The following is a 20074-nucleotide window of genomic DNA, read 5'->3' as shown; positions in this document are numbered from 1 at the left end:
TGGAGGACAACTGGATTTTGGCTTTTCAACTGGTTTAGAGAATTGTGACTTCGAAACCTGTGGTTTGGAAAAAGGTTTTGATTTTGGTTTTTGAATTGGAGAAGAATTCATCTTGTGAACTGAAAATCTTACAGAATCAACAGAATTTTGATTAGAATTCTTATTTTTCCAAAAACGCTTTTCTTTCTTGTAAGTTTTTCTTATATATAGCATTCATCTGCCTTTTCTTAGAAACAATTTCTTCAGCATACATATGAACGTTAAACTTAGGTTTCTCTTTTCTGATTGGCGTTAGGTGTTGTGCAGAAGAGGTTTTAGTGAGAACATCCTTCATGTCACTTGTCCCTGCCTCATCGTAACAAAGGTCTACATGATTCAGTGATTCTGAAACGTATTTCCCTTTTGTTTTCCAGTAAGTCATTTCAGAAAGGCCTTTTGTTTCGTTTGCGTTGTCTATTGGCCCGGGCCATAAGTGTTCATCACAACCATCAGCATTCTCATTATTAACAAGGGATGTTAATCATGAAGTATCCTTTGTTTAGTCCGGTTTTCACAAAAACTTGATTCGGAACTGTTTGTACTTTCGGAAAAACTGTGGTTTTTTCATTTAAAACTTTAGAGCCTTTATTTTCAACAATACGAATGAATTCGATAGAATTTTCAGAAATCAAGTTTTTCTTAGGCTCTTTGGTATTTTGAACAAAAGCAGAACAATCTATTTCATCTTCTATAGAAATTTCACTAATACCGCTTTCATCAAATTCAGAAATGTTTTCGGTATCAAAAGTATTTTCTGAATTTAATTTATTACATAGCGAATTCAAACTTTTGCATAGTATTAGATTTGATTTGTTCTTTTGCAATTGATTAATGTTGAAATATAAACGCTTGGAATTAAACAAAAAACGTTCCTTTGTTTTAAAAAGCAAAATTGTCTCTCTTAAGATAAATAATGTCATCTCTCGATCTATTGAGCTCAACTTCCAACTTCTTTATCCTTAACCTCCTCTCTTCACATTCAAATGTTACCCTTCTGAGTTGATCATTTAGATTAGCATTACTTAGATGAGTTCTTATAAGACTATCACTAAAATTAGTAACAATATATTTTAAATCGTCTAGTTCTGAATCATAATGAGACTCGGGTATGTTAAGAGATTTAAGTATAGAGTGTACCTTATCGATTACCCTCTCACATTTTGACACCTGCTCTAAAACAGTCTTTGCAGCAAAACAACTTTCTGATGCTTGACTGCCATCAGTAGCATACCCTCTTGATTCTGAGACATTGTTCTAAACCATTAAGCATTTCCCTTCAACACTCTGCATTTTTGAATTCACAACAAAGCACCCTCCATGGGTTAGCTTTCTAAATTCATCATCTTCCGAGTCCATTGACCATACCTCGACTCGTCCAAATTCATCACTTCCTTCCTGCACGATTAATGTTGGCTTCACATTTGATGTATTCCTCTTCCGAAGCTCCTCAATCTTCTGAAGATACTAAGCTTCATCCTTCTCATATTCTTTCTTCTCATTCAACCTCTTAAGCATGCATTCTTAGGAAAAATGGTTTTTGCCATGTTAGTCATTGCAATCGTAACCGGAATCACCCAAAACGTTTTTCTCCTCATTAGTTTGAGAGTTCTTGAAACCATCGTCTCTAACTGGAATTGCCACCTTGCTTGTATTTTTTCCGAGAACGAGAGAAAAATTTCTTGTAGAACTTTTTAGTTTTTGAAACGAACAAAGCTTTTTCTTCTTTGGAGATCTCACTAAATGAAAGATCAGATTTCAAATCTTCTTCAGTTGCCTTCTTTCCCTTTGCCACCAATGTTAGGGATCACATGCCAGAAACAATCTTCACCTCCTTTGTAACTTCATCTTCGTGGGATCTCAGAATTCCCATAAGCATTGCCAATGAGTAGCTCTAAAACTATTCATGTGCCTTCACAGTAGACACAATGGCTTTCCACTCGGATCTTAGTCAGTTCATGAACGTGACTTTTTGCTCAATAACTTCACACCTGAGATTGTGTTTAAGCATTCTGCTTAACAGATGATTAAACCGATTGAAAGTTTGATCTAGTGTTTCATCAGACTTTTGTGCAAAAGCTCAAAACTCTAATAGAAGCAATGTCTGCACAGAGTGTTCCAAATCAACTTCACTCGAATAAAGTTCCTTTAGCCTGTCCGATATTTCCTTTGCAGTAGTACATGCACTCACGAGAAGAAAGGTATCCGGTGGAAGAACAAATCGTATAATTCTCATCGCCTTTATGTTGCTCAACAGTTTATCCTTTTCATCTTGAGGAACATTAGTGTGTTGAACAAGAAGTCCATTATATCCATCCTGAGTCGTGATAACCTTACTGGTTGCATTGTGTGAAAACGTCTCCCGAGTCATCGTTTTCCATATTGTCGAACCATGTTCTTCAATACCTAGAATATAGTCTTCAAAGTGCAACACCCATACTTCATAATCCTAAGGGAAGAGGATTGGAATCCTTATAGTGGATCCAATACTACTAGAAAGATTGAACAATAAAGAATGAGGATCTTCATGTTGCATGTTGTCAAAAAAATTCACAAAAACACAGATATAGAATCAGATGTGTAAAACGAAACTTTGATTTTTAGGGTAAAAACCAAAGATTTACATATGACGTCTACAATCGATAGAGACGACAAGAACATATCCAAGAAAAATACAAAACCCTAATCGAACTTGACAGAAGAGTAATGACTGAGTTACACTATCTCCTGCTCTGATACCAATTGTAGAAACAATAATTACTAGGATCGACGGATTCTATAAGAGATGTGAATTAAATAACAAAAACAATGAAGATCAAAGTAGTGTTGAATGCTTTAATTATAAAAGCTCCAAAAGAGTTTAACATGAACTTCTTTGTGAGAGCTAGGTATGGTGATCCAGTCGTTAACCCTAAAAGATACATGTATGCACAATAAATAACCTAACCCTAGAAAACAATAACCACGGATTGACAGCCCTAAATCGCTATAAATGAGACTATTCTAGCACTGTAACACCGTAAATTTCAAGACAAAATTTTCATTTAAAATAATCATTTTATTCTTAGAAACGCTTGTTTAAAATCTTATTCATAGTCTAATTACAAAACATAACTCCATTTTCACTTGGATAGAAAACCAGGATCCTCCAAAATGTGACTCTTTCTCTAGTGTGTACAATCAAGTCGGTGCCGTCCCATGATACTGAAAGAAACCTGAAAAACATCACACAAAACACTGTAAGCACGAAGCTTAGTGAGTTCTCCAAAATACCACACATAACACATATTAGCCACTCGAGGCTATAACTCTATGGGTTCGTGCACCCAAACTCTGTGAACCCTCAGGTTCTAACTCTGGGAACCTTCTGGTTCCAATTCTATAAACATGCACAACATAAATCACATAGAAGTAATGCAGTACAACACATCACGTACATATAGCATACAAATACTCTGATCACATAACTCTGGTTACCTACTCAAGGTAAAGTATAGTGAGAAGACTCACCTGGCAAGCAGAAAGCAGATATCCCCACACTTAAATCTCGAACTCGCCACCGCCTAACACGTAAGGCAAATACTCTCATGAATATAACTCTCGAGACTAGAATCAATCCTCTCATGACACCCTCTTAAGGGTAAAAGACTATTTTAAACCTCTCTTGGCCCAAAGGCCACATCACTGACCAAACCCTAAAAGTCAACGGCCAACCCTTGGTCAAAATCAAAGTCCTCAGTCTAAGTCAACCCCTGACTGACCCTACTCGCCGAGTCAACCCTGTGACTCGTCGAGTTCCCATAATCAGAATTTCACTCAATCCGCGACCTAACTCGCCGAGTCACCCCGAGACTCACCGAGTCCAACAACTCTGAGTCCACTCGCACACAACTCACCGAGTTATCCCTCGACTCATCGATTTTCGACTCAACCAGAGAATATCGGGACCCTTCGACAAGACTCGTCGAGTCCAAGAATAGACTCATCGAGTCTAAGGCTATCATCAACCTACTCGCCGAGTTGTTCTTCCAACTCGCCGAGTCCCAACTCATCTTCAAGCAACTCGTCGAGTACACCCATGTGACTCGCCGAGTACCACCGGTCTGAATCCATTCAGAAGCATTCCAGGCCATGCAACTGTTCCAAAACATAGATCTAGTCTCCTATCACTCATCCATCACGTAAAGTGGCAAACTTTACGTGAATCCAAAGAGATCTAAGCCATTTGCACATTGGGCTAGGGTTTGGGACATGCAAGCTTCACTAAACACTCCAACACAGGGACTTTCATGCTCTCTGATTCTTCTCCCTTCCAGATCTGAGGTAGCAACCTCAAATCTAGCCTCTAGACTTCCCATTACATCCATAGACAAATTCCCACAAACCCCCAAAATGAAGAAACAACATAACAACAGTCCAATAACGAGATATTACCTCTAAGAGATGCCCCAACTGCAATGTAATTCGAATCCAAGCAAAGCCCCTTGCTCCAAGCCTTCAATCTCCCAAAATTCCTTCAACAATTACTTCTCCAAGCTCCAATCCACTTAACAATGGTGCTTCTCCGCGATTTAGGGTTTTCTGGGGCTCAAGGGGTGATAAAGAGGCTGGGAGGAAAACATAATGATCTTTATATAAGGCTCAACCCCGAGAATTAGGGTTTTCTCCACTCAGCACCTACTCGTCGAGTCCATTACACTGACTCACCGAGTCGGCCACTTAACACGCGATCAAGTCGCGACTCTACTCACCGAGTCCGCACATGGACTCGCCGAGTCACTCTTTCCCAATTTACTCTTTTAGCCCTTCAACTCTACTCTTGATATTTCGGGATGTTACAATTCTCCCCCACTTAAATTAGGCTTGGTCCTCGAAGCCTACAGCAACTCAACTCCGGAAATACTCCCACGACGTGTCACCTGGCCTTAATCGGACCAGGTCTCACAAGGCGTACCCATCGAAACTCGGACGCACTTTCCCTTTCCTTACAGTGTCCTGACCACTGTCTCGAACCGGGCACCGGATGTACCCTCTGATAACCACACTCAACGATCCGAGAATTACCCATGAAGCATCACTGCCCCAAATCTCAACAATCACTCGACCCATAAGGGTTAGAAGCCATGAACCATCAGATCCATGATCTGAATCCCACTCTATCCAATCCATGACGACGAAAAGACCCACTCTTCAATCCCAGAGCAACTCCCATGAGTCCTCTTCTTGCAATCACACACCCATGCTGCACCAACCTTCGCACTCTCGGGTTAGGAAAACCCGTCACACTGATGACATCTCTAACATCCCCAGGAGAAACCACCACTACGCACACGACCCTTGATCAGAATCAAGCTGGGAGTCCCAGACTCCATCCCTACATCCATCCTGAGACTCTTGGCTCTACACCCGTGGAATCCCTTCCGCATCCTCAGCATACATCCCATCATGATGTCATTCCATACCACTATCACAGACACAATGTTCGACCACCATACTCTAAATCATCCATTCTCACTACTACTTCCACTTTCGCGAATCAACACTTGCCCCAGCAAATGAGGGTCCGACACCTCCTCCCATACAACAGCTCAAAGGGCGGCATACCAATGCACTAATGATGGTTGTTGGTATAGGATAACTCAACCAAGGATAATTACATGCCGCAACTCCCTCCAAAATCTAATACACATGCCCGAAGCATGTCTTTGAGCGTCTGAATCGTTCGCTCCCTCTGAGGTGTCCTCAGACATCATCATGATAAGCTCTAGCTCATTTCTCATATCCCTCATCGAGACTGAGCACCAGGTCAGCTTTTGACTCCACAGCTGAGCCTCTAAAGGTCACCCATATCATGATCCAAATATCCCACTAACTTCCTCCCCGTGACCACTATCCCGGCCCCGTGACACGCAAGTCACGAAATCCCCTTTTCCTTATGCGAGAAAATACAATCCAACCGAGGATCGTCTCCACTCTGATCTCTGGTTTCTGCTGCACATATCCCTTGTGCATCTCACCACATTTCCCAACAGAGACGGGGACCCCAGTCTCGCCCCCGGTCCAACATCCAGGCTCCAAAAACTCAATACTAGGGCTACTCAAGCCCAAAACTCTTCCACATCATACACTGATCGAAGAACATTCCATCATCACACTCCCTTGCCATCTAGTGAGTACTACGGCTCCCCGCGGTATCACAACACCCTTTGACTAGCGAGTACTACGGCTCCCTGCGGTATCACAACACCCTCTGACTAGTGAGTACTACGGCTCCCCGCAGTATCACAACACCCTCTGACTAGTGAGTACTACGGCTCCCCGCAGTATCACAACACCCTCTGACTAGTGAGTACTACGGCTCCCCGCAGTATCACAACACCCTCTGACTAGTAAGTACTACGGCTCCCCGTAATATCACAACACCCTCTGACCCCACTAGCTCGTGCTCCGCAGACTATCATAGGTGGCTACCCATACTCGTCTCGAATATTCATCACAGACTCTGGAGGCAATCGACATAACAGATTCCCACCCTTGCGAAGATCCACTCTCTCAAATAATCTCCCTGGATGCCCATACTCGAAGGGCTCTCACTAGATCCATAGATACCTGATATACCACAAGTCGTCTCAACTCAAGATTCGCGAGTAACTCCGAAATAAAGATTATCATACCCGGATACCTCGGAACACCCCCACCGAACATCACAAGATCCTGCCACAACCACTGATCTCCTACCCCAAGCACCATATAGATGCAATAATACATTCCCTCTGAACCCCATAACTAGATCTTCATTTTTCCCAAGTTGCAACTTCGGTGTATCCAATTTCTCAATTGGAATACGAGAAAACGCTACCGCTATGAAATACGCTGATAATTCTCCGAAACCCTTTTTCCCGCCGCTCAAAATCCAACAAGGATACGTATACCGACCCGGGAGTTGGCTGCCCAATCATTCTTTATCTACTTGCCCCAACACTGACCAATACCAGATTCCGGACCAATAAACACCTGTCGTGGAGACATTCATCCTTCTCAAACAAGTACTTCCCGCATTAACTCACTCTGACCCCTTTCCTCGATCACCGACATCTCTGGTCTCATGATTTCTTACCGCATATCTCTATACTCCACTTATAACTGCTCTTGACAAATCTCTGCTTTCTTACATACGGCACCCGGTTCTCCCCCACTTAGGGTTCGAACCATCACCAAATAGCACATAACTAACCCATAACTATATTCTCCAGCAAAATCGCACCTGCCCCCGGAAAGTGCTACACAACGCCCGATAATCCCCATTAAGGAAATGAATCGACCTCATATACTCTGAACCTCTGATGAACTCCTCAAGAACTTCTCGTCACGTCTGCCTCTAGTCGTTCCAAATCTCGTACCAGTCTAGTACCAAACAACTCAACTGCTCAATAACATCCCTGGCTCATAGACTGAACCATAAAATCATCGTACCCCTCACCTCAACTCATCAACCAACGCTCCAACACCAGGATCATCCCAAGAACAAGGACCCACTCCCATATTCAACACCCCATGGATAGAAAACTCTCTGCACCGCTGAACTCGACTGAACTCTCCACTGATACCACCACAATACCTCCTACTATACTCAAATAGGTGTAGTGTGGTCCTCAACTATCTCAGTCCCAACTGACTATCTGCTCATGATAAATCACTACCTTGTGGCACACATGCTACCTGATACTCTGGTGGGAAATCATCATCAATGATGACCTGCAGGGTTTACCCCTAAACCCAAAACTAAAACATCATGCTTCTCATATTTTTCACACGAACATAATCAGTACCTCCCAGATCGTAGGAGGTGACATGTCCTTCATCGATTGATCGCTCAACTCAGATCGAAACTCTCCCTTCTCACTGACTCCTTACTAAAATACTCTGAGGGGCTCTCGATCTCCCTCTCAAGGGATGCCTCTTCGAACTTACTCATGACCGGATAACCGGAGAACCACAAAGATCATTCACTACGAACCATGGTACTCATTCCATGACATCTCTTCTTAATATGCCCCGGTGTATGGTACCCTAACCATAACATCACTCCCCAATCCGCTCCGATGTATGGTACCCGGACCATAACATCACTCCTCAATCCGCTCCGATGTATGGTACTCGAACCATAACATCACTCCTCACTCCGCTCCGATGTATGGTACTCGAACCATAACATCACTCCTCAATCTGCTCCGATGTATGGTACTCGAACCATAACATCACTCCCCAATCCGCTCTGATGTATGGTACCCGGACCATAACATCACTCCTCAATCCGCTCCGATGTATGGTACTCGAACCATAACATCACTCCCCACTCCGCTCCGATGTATGGTACTCGAACCATAACATCACTCCTCAATCCGCTCCGATGTATGGTACTCGAACCATAACATCACTCCTCACTCCGCTCCGATGTATGGTACTCGAACCATAACATCACTCCCCACTCCGCTCCGATGTATGGTACTCGAACCATAACATCACTCCTCAATCCGCTCCTTAGAACCTTCAGAATACTCCCTGTATCAAGTATGGGTCCTCTACTTTCAGTAGTACGGGCCCATACTACCTGACACATCTACCCATACTTTCCACACGGACCATCCCAGAGCTTCTAAGTAGCTGCTCGACCTGCTCTTTCACCAATCCCATCGCGCGTACTCGCTCCCCAGCGAAATTCTCTACTCTACAAGCGCACTCATTTGGCTAGGGTTACTCCCTAGGCTCTTCTGTTGTCCTCCCACTTCTTTTCTATCAGCTGCTAAAGAGCTCCTAATGATGCCAGCCATCTACCTCCTGAATATCGTCATATTCACTTGGTAGCTGACTCCCATCATCGAGAGTTCCACAAAGCACAAAGCAAGCAGCATTCGAGCATCGAAGAATACATAGGACTCCCTCTCTGTGATAACTCCACTTTCTCTGTTCATCCTCGAAAGTACCACCGAACTCTGTAACTCTACCCCTCATGGGTTCTAACTGGATACTCTCACTCATCACATACTCAAAAGGATAACACATATAACAACGAGTCCTAGGCTAAGGCATCAAAAATCAGGCCACTCTAGTCCTAACATATGAAATACCTAGCCTATCTCTAGCATGCAATAATATCTCATAAAGTGCATCATAAATATCTCATAACACAAAAGTAAGGGTATTTTGGGAAATCACCGTTCAGGCTCTGGTTGATTGTACACACTGCTCTTTCTTACTTTCTCTTTGAACTCTTATTCACTTTTAGAAAATTATTTCCTTAAAAAATTTTCTTACTTCCTTCGTTTGAGTCCAGATTTACCCGAAGGCGCATCCGAATCCCTCAAACCAAGGCTCTAATACCAACTTGTAACACCGTAAATTTCAAGACAAAATTTTCATTTAAAATAATCATTTTATTCTTAGAAACGCTTGTTTAAAATCTTATTCATAGTCTAATTACAAAACATAACTCCATTTTCACTTGCATAGAAAACCAGGATCCTCCAAAATGTGACTCTTTCTCTAGTGTGTACAATCAAGTCGGTGCCGTCCCGTGATACTGAAAGAAACCTGAAAAACATCACACAAAACACTGTAAGCACGAAGCTTAGTGAGTTCTCCAAAATACCACACATAACACATATTAGCCACTCGAGGCTATAACTCTATGGGTTCGTGCACCCAAACTCTGTGAACCTTCTGGTTCCAATTCTATAAACATGCACAACATAAATCACATAGAAGTAATGCAGTACAACACATCACGTACATATAGCATACAAATACTCTAATCACATAACTCTGGTTACCTACTCAAGGTAAAGTATAGTGAGAAGACTCACCTGGCAAGCAGAAAGCAGATATCCCCACACTTAAATCTCGAACTCGCCACCGCCTAACACGTAAGGCAAATACTCTCATGAATATAACTCTCGAGACTAGAATCAATCCTCTCATGACACCCTCTTAAGGGTAAAAGACTATTTTACCCCTCTCTTGGCCCAAAGGCCACATCGCTGACCAAACCCTAAAAGTCAACGGCCAACCCTTGGTCAAAATCAAAGTCCTCAGTCTAAGTCAACCCCTGACTGACCCTACTCGCCGAGTCAACCCTGTGACTCGTCGAGTTCCCATAATCAAAACTTCACTCAATCCGCGACCTAACTCGCCGAGTCACCCCGAGACTCGCCGAGTCCAATAACTCTGAGTCCACTCGCACACAACTCACCGAGTTATCCCTCGACTCACCGATTTTCGACTCAACCAGAGAATATCGGGACCCTTCGACAAGACTCGCCGAGTCCAAGAACAGACTCGCCGAGTCTAAGGCTATCATCAACCTACTCGACGAGTTGTTCTTCCAACTCGCCGAGTCCCAGCTCATCTTCAAGCAACTCGTCGAGTACACCCATGTGACTCGCTGAGTACCACCGGTCTGAATCCATTCAGAAGCATTCCAGGCCATGCAACTGCTCTAAAACATAGATCTAGGCTCCTACCACCTGTCCATCACGTAAAGTGGCAAACTTTACGTGAATCCAAAGAGATCTAAGCCGTTTGCACATTGGGCTAGGGTTTGGGACATGCAAGCTTCACTAAACACTCCAACACAGGGACTTTCATGCTCTCTGATTCTTCTCCCTTCCAGATCTGAGGTAGCAACCTCATATCTAGCCTCTAGACTTCCCATTACATCCATAGACAAATTCCCACAAACCCCCAAAATGAAGAAACAACATAACAACAGTCCAATAACGAGATATTACCTCTAAGAGATGCCCTAACTGCAATGTAATCCGAATCCAAGCAAAGCCCCTTGCTCCAAGCCTTCAATCTCCCAAAATTCCTTCAACAATTACTTCTCCAAGCTCCAATCCACTTAACAATGGTGCTTCTCCACGATTTAGGGTTTCCTGGGGCTCAAGGGGTGATAAAGAGGCTGGGAGGAAAACATAATGATCTTTATATAAGGCTCAACCCCGAGAATTAGGGTTTTCTCCACTCAGCGCCTACTAGCCGAGTCCATTACACTGACTCGCCGAGTTGGCCACTTAACACGCGATCAAGTCGCGACTCTACTCGCCGAGTCCGCACATGGACTCGCCGAGTCACTCTTTCCCAATTTACTCTTTTAGCCCTTCAACTCTACTCTTGATATTTCGGGATTTTACAAGCACATACAATTGACACAACACATTAATAAGCTCAACATATGTTTTTCTTATGGTTCAAATCGGGAAAGTGATTGCATTTTGAACCCTTGCATGGGAAGCTTTGGTATTTTCTTCTTTTTGACCCAAAATGATATCTAGACATGCATTTCCATAAAGCATCAACTTTTAGGATCATTTTATAGTTATAAGACCTTCTGGGAATTTGGAATGCGTGGGTTAAAGGATTAGGGTTGAATGCCTTAAGATGGTCATTCTGCGTTCGTCACGATATGACAATTGGGTGGTCACGAATTGAGGGTGGCCTGGATCGCTTATTGATGTAATATGTGTTGCTATAGTTGCGACTGGTTCTTATTTTTGGAATGAAAGTCGTTGGAAAAATGTTGATCAGTTCTGATTTTTTAGAACGGAAGCCATTAGAGAATTTTTTATTTTGATCGGTTCCGATCTTCGGAGCCCATCGAAACTTTTGCGATCTGGTTCCGATCTTTGAAACCCGTCGGAACTTATTACATCAAAGATTATGAGTGGAGTTGAATCGTGATTGAGTTGAGGCCAGGTGGGACCTGTTTCTCATGACGTGACCATGAGCTAGTCACGACATGAGGGTCAACTGATGAAAGGATTGATCGTTGACATTGACCATTGACTTGTTGATCTGATTTGATATTTGGTCCAATTTAGAGGTTAGATTAAGGTGAGACCCTATTTGATTTATTAGGTAGGTCGTAGCAGCATTCGTGTGATAGTGAGTTATGTTTTAGCAGACTTCGTGAGACAAATGTGTCTCTTCAATATACTTGTGGGTCGAAGGCACCAATGTCGGCCCACTGGATTGTGTTGTGTGGGATGCTAGTTGTCTTTGTGACTCTTGAATGTATGTTTGGCTTGAAGTACATCCCTGGGCTAGAATACATCCCATGGTTGAGCCCACTATTGTATGTTTGGGACACCCCAGGGCTAGGCCCATTGTCGTATGTTTGGGTTGGAATATACCACATGGATGGGCCTAGGGATGTGTAATGGGTTGAAATTTACCCCAGGGTTGGGCCCACTAATTTGTATGATATGTGGTATTTTGGGGAACTTAATAAGCCTTGTACTTACGGTTTTGTTTTTTTAATATTTTCATGTACTTCCAGTTCGAAAGGGAATGGCTCGATATGATCGCACCGCATCCCCTTGTGATTTCCGCATCGATGATTATTCTATTATGATGTTTTTGATACATTGTTTTATGATGATTTAGGGCACATGATGTATGTTTTATCATGATTTAAAAATGAAAATTTTATCACTATTTTTGGTTGTTACATTAATCTATTTGAAAACCTCATTTTGTAGTGGTTAGATTACTTAATTAAAGAGTTATCCTATCCGAACATTAAATACATGGTACAATCCTTTAACTAAGGGTACAATAACATAGAACACGTTTAAAAATATTTTATATATATATATATATATATATATATATATATATATATATATATATATATATATATCATTTTTTAGGATGTTGTAGTATCATCACCGTCTCATGTAGTTCCCCCCCCCCCCCCCCCCCCCCCCAATTAAATTTAAGTATATAAATACAATAAAACCTCTATAAGTTAATAATGTTGGGATAATGATATTTTATTAATTTAGCAAGATATTAATATATCGATAAATTAATAAATTATTAATATAAAGAGCTGGCTTATATTCGTGAGCAATTCTAAAATTAATGCATCGTGGATACTATTCAAAATTTAGTTGATGATGATTTAGTACCTCAGTTCTTAAGTGCAATTATAATATTTAATAAGTCAATATAGATTTGAAGTTCACAAACAAAAAAAAAAAAACAAAAAACAAGTGAGTACAAATTCATTTTTACTAGACAATTCTAAAATTTTGGAATATTTTAGTAATTATCAATTTATAATTTCACCGGGACCAATATATTTACATTGAGATTTCAAAAAAAAAAATTTATTATTTTATCGATTGAGGTGCAATTTTGTACTGGTCCTAAATTGGAACGAACAAATTATTAATTTTATCGAAATTATTAATTTATCGAGTATTAAATTATAAAGGTTCTACTGTAAATAAAATAATGAAATAGTTAATTTCATACGTAAGTCAATTTCCAAAATATTAAATTTTCGAATTAATTTTCAGTTAAAACAAATTAACTTAATTCTCAAAATTATTTGTATTTTTTAGAGATCTTGCAGATAAAATAGGTAGATGCTTTTAGAAATTCAAAATTTTCAAACATTGATTGATCAAGGAAAATAATAGAAAAGATAACAAACTACAAAATGAATATTTGGGTGAATATCCTAAATACATTATTTAAAATTTTTTAATAAAAACGGACGTGAAATACACTTTTTCATCAATGACAATTGTGAACACGTTTGCTAACCAATACGATTTCAGGTAATGTCCACATAGACAAATGCAATGAAAAACCGACACGTGGCTATCGTTCTCTTATTTAACACGAAACAACACCCAGTTTACCTTACCCATTCTTCAAAGTTTTCTGGCAAAAAAAAAGATAGAGAAAGAAATCCAAACCGAAGGTTGTGAAAATGGCAAGCAAATCCATGGTTATGGCTTCATCATTGACCGGAGAAGTCTTCGAAGCCATCGACGTCTACGTCTCCGACTCTGACTCCGACTCGTGGGAGGTTGTCGAACCGTCCGATTCCGATGACGGAAACTTCTCTTACGGTGACATCTCCTCCGATGACGACGAAGTGGTGGCGGATGTCGACGATCTACTTCAACAGGCTTACGGATCTCAATCGCCTGACATATCTTTGCAGTCTTTAGTAGAGGAAATCACTCACCACTGTGAGGTAATTAGTTTGGCTTTATTTGGTAACTTATACTCTTTTTTTTTTCGTGTGTTTTCACCTTCAACACCTCTGAAATCAACAGGAAGTTAAAGACGTGTATGGAATCGATGATCTCCGTCACGTAATCGTGGAGGATGATGGTCGGATCGACGGTTCATATGATCCGTACGAAGAGGATGCAGATGAGAGTGAAGAAGAAATCGATGATGATGATGATCATGATGATCATGATGATTTGGACGACGAATTGGTGCCGAAATATTTGAACAACAAATTCGAGCGACAGAGGATGAGGAAATTGGGTAAAAGGGCGTATCCAAAGATGAAAAAATCCAAACGGGTCGCTAATCAGTTCAACAAGCCTGGGTGTGTTCGTGGAAAGCATGGATTGGGTTTGAAACACAATCTCATCTGGTAAACAAATCGATCTGATTTCATGTTTTATCTGAACCGATCTGATGATCATCTTTGTTAATTTGAAATGTACAGCAGTTAATTAGGGTTAACGAGTTGTTCTACAGTTAGGATTAGGATTTGAAGTTGGTTTCTTTTGGATCTTGGAATGTACATACGAATCATCTAATCAAAAATCAAAATGCAATTTGATTTCGCGTATCTCCAGTAATTTCTCTATTCAAGAACTGTAAATCGAATTTGTTGCCTGATTTATCTTTGAAATGGATAAGTAAATTCAATAATAAATGGTAATCTCGATAAAATTTAGGAAATTTTAATCAATGTACTTCTTGATTAAGTCATTGATTAAGTTTTGAATATTAAACCAAAGTTGCGAACAAAGAGAGACCACACATGTTGGCTAATATTATTGATCACAGATCATATGTTGGGTATTTTCGGTCATATATCTAACATTTAAAATGATTATTGTAAATGTTTTAAAAATTAAAAAATATGAATACGAAAGGTTATTATAAATGTTTTTAGAGTATTGGTTAGTTTTAAAGTAACATAGATCCGAACAAATAAACTTTTGGGACAAAAAAAACAAAAAACATGAAAAAATTTGTGGTCTATGTTTTGACTTATTTTCGATGAACTCATTAATCATTGTGAGATTAGATTCGAATAAATTGTAATGCTAAAGCTAAGTGAGAATAAATATTTAGGTGTAAAAGAAAGATGCTTTTGTTATTTGGTGGAACATAAATATGATACACTCCACATATATATCACTATTTTCCCATCCACTCGTCAAAATTCAAAATCGTCTCATAGCTCAAAAAACTTTAAAAATTAAACAATCCAAAGCTAATACCCAGAGATTCACAAAATGGGTCCACGTCCGGATGGTCTTAAAATAGTCAGATTTTTATTTATTTATTTATTTATGACAAAATTACATAAATGGTTATTATAAGAGCAACTTTAATCCATAATTGTTTGCATAGATGGTCTTTGTGATTTTAAAATGTTGTAAAAGACGGTCCTTTTAACTAAGGGTCTTTGTGATTTTAAAATGTTGTAAAGACGGTCCTTTTAACTGAGGGTATTAAAATTTTCAATTAAGTCTTTTGTGAAAGTATCCTTCATGTCATAAGGACCGTTTATGTAATTTGTTCAAGCCATAGGGATCATTTATGTAATTTTGTCTATTATTTATTATCTTTATATTTTATTTATTTATATTTTTTATGATTTTTTTTTATGTTTTTTCGAATATAATGTTTCCTTTTTTTTTCGCTTATGTTTTTTTGACTTTTTTGTTCAAATAAAATTCTTAAAAATTTTGACGTTTTATTCGAATACATGTATTAATGGTTTTTTTTTTATGTTTTGTTTGAATAACTTTTTTGATGTTTTGTTCGAATATATTTTAAATATATATTTTTTTACGTTTTGCTTTTCTATAGGGAAATTGAGTAATCTAACCATTTTTGTATTGTAATTTTTTTTAATATAACCACTTTTTTTGAAAAATGACCAATTAGTCCGGAATTCATACACTTCGGACCATGTTATTAATCGGGTTAGATCTGATCCCATATTGTGGTCCCTTGTCAAAAATCACATTTTGTACTATGTTTGGATTTCTCAATTCCGGACTATTCTAAGTTCGAAAAATTTATTCTACTGAAAAACTTCAACATTTATGGGCATGTGTCAATTTTTTGTATGATTATATGTTCAAAACAAAGTTGAAGTGTTTTTTGTATGATTATATGTAATTAATTGGAAATAATTTGTTTTATTTGGTTTCAAATGTTAATTTTGATTAATTGGAATTATTTTTTTTACAGTAATACCGATTTTTTATAATTATATGCGATTAATTTCAATTAATCACAATTAACCACCGGAATCGAAGCAAAACGAATTATTTTGAAATAATCACATATAATCATACAAAAAACACTTCAACGTTATTTGAACATATAATCACATATAATCATACAAACATATGACACATATCTATAAATGTTAGAGGTCTTCACTGACAGAAGATATTTTTTGAACTTGGTGTAGCCTGGTTGAAGTTGGTGTAGCCTGGAACAGAGAAGTCCAAAACATAGTACGAAATGGATGTCTTCGACTATAGGACCATTTGTACCGAGCCAGATTTGACACATTTAATAATACGACCTGGAATATACACATTGTTGACTAAGTGGTTATTTTTTATAAAATACAATAAAAAATGGTTAGAATATTCAATTTCTCTATTAAAAAAAACATTAAAAATGTATTCAAACAAAACATCAAAAAAATTATTCTAACAAGACATAAAATAAAAAACATTAATAAATGTACTCGAGTAAAATATCAAAAAAATTAAGAAATTTATTTGAACAAAAACATCAACAAATATAAGCGATATATATATATATATATATATATATATATATATATATATATATATATATATATATATATATATATATATATATATATATAATTAAAATTATATTTGTAAAAAACATCAAAAAAAATAATTCATTAAAAATATAAATAAAATAAAATAAGGAGATAATAAGTAATATAGAAAATTACATAAATGGTCCATGTGGCATGAACAAATTAAATAAATGGTCCCTATGATAGGAAGGGTATATGTTTTATTGCATAAAGGACTTAACTGAAAAAGTTATAACCATTAGTTAAAAGAACAATCTTTGCAACATTTTGAAACCACAAGAACTATCTATGCAAATAATTTGTCATAAGGACTAAGTTGATCTATTTTGTCGACCACAAATACCATTTATGTAATTTTGTCGATATTTATTTATTTTTAGTGTTATTTTGTGGTCCCGTCCTATTCTAGATTAGTTACCTCATGTGCCATTTAGTTCATTTTTTGCGGTTTCGATTCAGGTTTTTTTCTTTAGATTCGTTTTTCTTGGTTTTCCAAATTCGTTTATAGTTTTCTTAACTACACCTAAAAAAACATTTTATAATTGTTCTTTGGATGCTAAAAATGGTATTTTTTTGGTTTTTTAGTTATCTACAAGTTAGACCACTGATTATATAACAATACAACAAAACACATATGACAAAACTATTTGGGTAAATTACACGGATGGTCCCTGTGGTTTAAGGTAATATGTATAGAAGGTCCTTAAGAACTTTTTTTTTAACTCGGATAGTCTTTTTGTTTTGGTTTTATTGCTTCGTTGGTCCCTGAATGACGTAAAAAAAAAAACTACTATACCCTTATGTTTTTCTTTTTAAATTTTCTATTATTTTTTTATCGTTTAAAAAAAACCACTCCTAATAAAATAATTAAAAACGAAATCAACAAGGGTATAAATGTCATTTCTAATGTGGTAAGGACTAAAATTGAAACAAAATCAAATAACAAGGACCATCCGAGTTAAAAAAAGTTCTTAAGGACCATCCATGCAAATTACCCTAAACCACAGGGACCATCTGTGTAATTTACCCAAACCATTTTAAGCATAAGAAAGAAAAAAAAACAAGATAGAAAGTTGCAAATTTAGCCAAGTATACTAATTATTTTGTGGAAAATAACCAAAAAAAAAAAATCAAAATTGCATTTTTAGCCACTAAAATCGCAGATGGGTATAATCCATCTGCGATTTTGCCATGTCATCTGCGAACGTACAAGTGGCTAAAGCATAGATGTGCTTTAGCCACTTGTACGTTCATAGTTGGTTTTTTTTTCATTGTATATATATATACCTCTTTTTCAGCCTAAAATCGCAGATGGATTATGTCCATCTGCGATTCCCTCTCCTTTTGAATTACGATTTTGTGAATTTTTTTTTCGTTTTTTTTTACTATGAAATTGATAGGTTTGACTACAAAACAACCTTATTATATATAAAAATTTTCAATAAATTATCATTTTTGTTGTTATTTTTTTGGAAAATTTGTTTAAAACATCTCTAAGGAAATCGTCCATGATATCATTTATGATAGTTCTAAGGAAATCGCAGAGAGAGAGAGAGAGAGAGAGAGAGAGAGAGAGAGAGAGAGAGAGAGAGAGAGAGATGAGGAAAAAAACGTTTTTATACTAGATCCCACGAAATCGCGGATGGACTTCACAAAATCACAGATGGGCTTTTTCATCTGTGAACTGAACGTACAAGTGCCTAGTGATTTAGACACTTGTACGTTCGCAGAAGGAATAGCAAAATCGTAGATGAGTTTAATCCATCTGCGATTTTACGGATTATTTTTGTAATTTGAGTTTTTTTTGTTATTTTCCACAGAGTAATTAATGTATTTGGTTAAATTTGTAATTTTCTCGGAAAAAAGATATTTGGCTAATTCATTGCATTCCGGATTCGTTATATACATTTTAAGTAAATACATGTTTATTATTAATGAATTTCTTTAATGAATTTGAAACGAAATCATGAAATGTGATGGGTACCATATTTCAAATTCTCTTTGACCGAATTAATTGGTAACATTTATCGGATCTCTAGTACAAACCAATTCATTTCATCATTTTCTAAAATGTAAAAATTTTGATTATTCCTTGCGAATGTCATTGGTAAACTTTTGGCAAATCGATTTATGTTGGGTGTTCAAAGATGTAGGTTAGTACGGATTAATAATACACATCATCAAAGGGCATTACATTTTAGACGGTACTTTTGATATTGAATCTTTATTAATGGTTTTACGAAGAAAGAGTTTAGTATTCTAAAAAGGCTTTTACCTATGAGATCATCTATCTTTTTATCATTGTTATAGAAGGTCTCCATATTGCTTTGTAAGAAGCTAAATATGGTGAAATGTTCTTTTAGATGCTAAAGCGGGAAATAAAGGTTTGATATTCCTACTTTTTATGCACATGTTGAGATAGAGCTTATATGGTTGCAAATCATTTATTTTTGCAACATCTTTAAAATGAACCTAGAAGCTTTGGTCATTTTTAAAGAAAATATTGTTTTGAAAAATAAATAAATAAATAAGTAATATTAGAGATATACCCGAATACATGGGTGTCGAAGATTTTTCAGCATTATCCTCATCTTCGGTCTTAAACTTCCCCCGTCGAAGCAGAGAACCATTTGGGACTTCATCGTCCTCATCTTTGTAAGAATGATGAAGCAACAAATTTTATTTCTTTATCCTTATATTCATCCAACCATCAAAATTGAACCTGGTTATCAAAGACAATTACTTTTTACTAGAATAAATATATGAGTCGCTAAATAAAAAGCATAAACAATCCTCTACTATTAGTTGAGCATTTGGTCTAACCTCATGCAAACACCACCACTTGAATAAGTAATGCATCTCATTAATACCACCCAAAATCCGAGCGTCGTGGACTTGAACAACTCCAACATTCTTTTTGTAAACATTGTATTATATTAACCTTCCATGTATTGTCATTTGAATTCAGAGACCCTCTAAATAATTGCGAGATATGTTACATTAACATGGAAAATGATAAAAACAACTAAATCAAAACATAAATAATTTATACGACATAATAACAAAATTATCGGAAATAATCTTTTGATTTTTGCAGGTCACCATGCTAAA

At 37.5% G+C, this 20074-nt stretch overlaps 1 protein-coding gene across 1 annotated transcript; it reads left to right on the top strand.

The window, feature by feature from the left end:
- The first annotated feature begins 13739 nt into the window (after positions 1-13739).
- LOC145003804 (uncharacterized) lies at positions 13740-14704 on the top strand. The gene is made up of 2 exons (XM_078962718.1): positions 13740-14089; positions 14172-14704. Exons 1-2 carry the CDS (start codon positions 13820-13822, stop codon positions 14505-14507), a joined length of 606 nt encoding a protein of 201 aa, XP_078818844.1. The 5' UTR covers positions 13740-13819; the 3' UTR covers positions 14508-14704.
- The last annotated feature ends 5370 nt before the right edge of the window (positions 14705-20074 follow it).

The sequence above is a fragment of the Lactuca saligna genome, chromosome 7 (genome assembly GCF_052625555.1).
Source record: "Lactuca saligna cultivar CGN05327 chromosome 7, ASM5262555v1, whole genome shotgun sequence".
Taxonomy (NCBI): Eukaryota; Viridiplantae; Streptophyta; class Magnoliopsida; order Asterales; family Asteraceae; genus Lactuca; species Lactuca saligna.
This window is presented reverse-complemented; position numbering and strand designations above follow the sequence as displayed.

Excerpts from the sequence above, each read along its gene's own strand:
- LOC145003804 (XM_078962718.1), top strand. The coding sequence starts at position 13,820 with ATGGCAAGCAAATCCATGGTTATGGCTTCATCATTGACCGGAGAAGTC. Across the intron at positions 14,090-14,171 it reads AAATCACTCACCACTGTGAG|GAAGTTAAAGACGTGTATGG; the intron begins GTAATTAGTTTG and ends TGAAATCAACAG.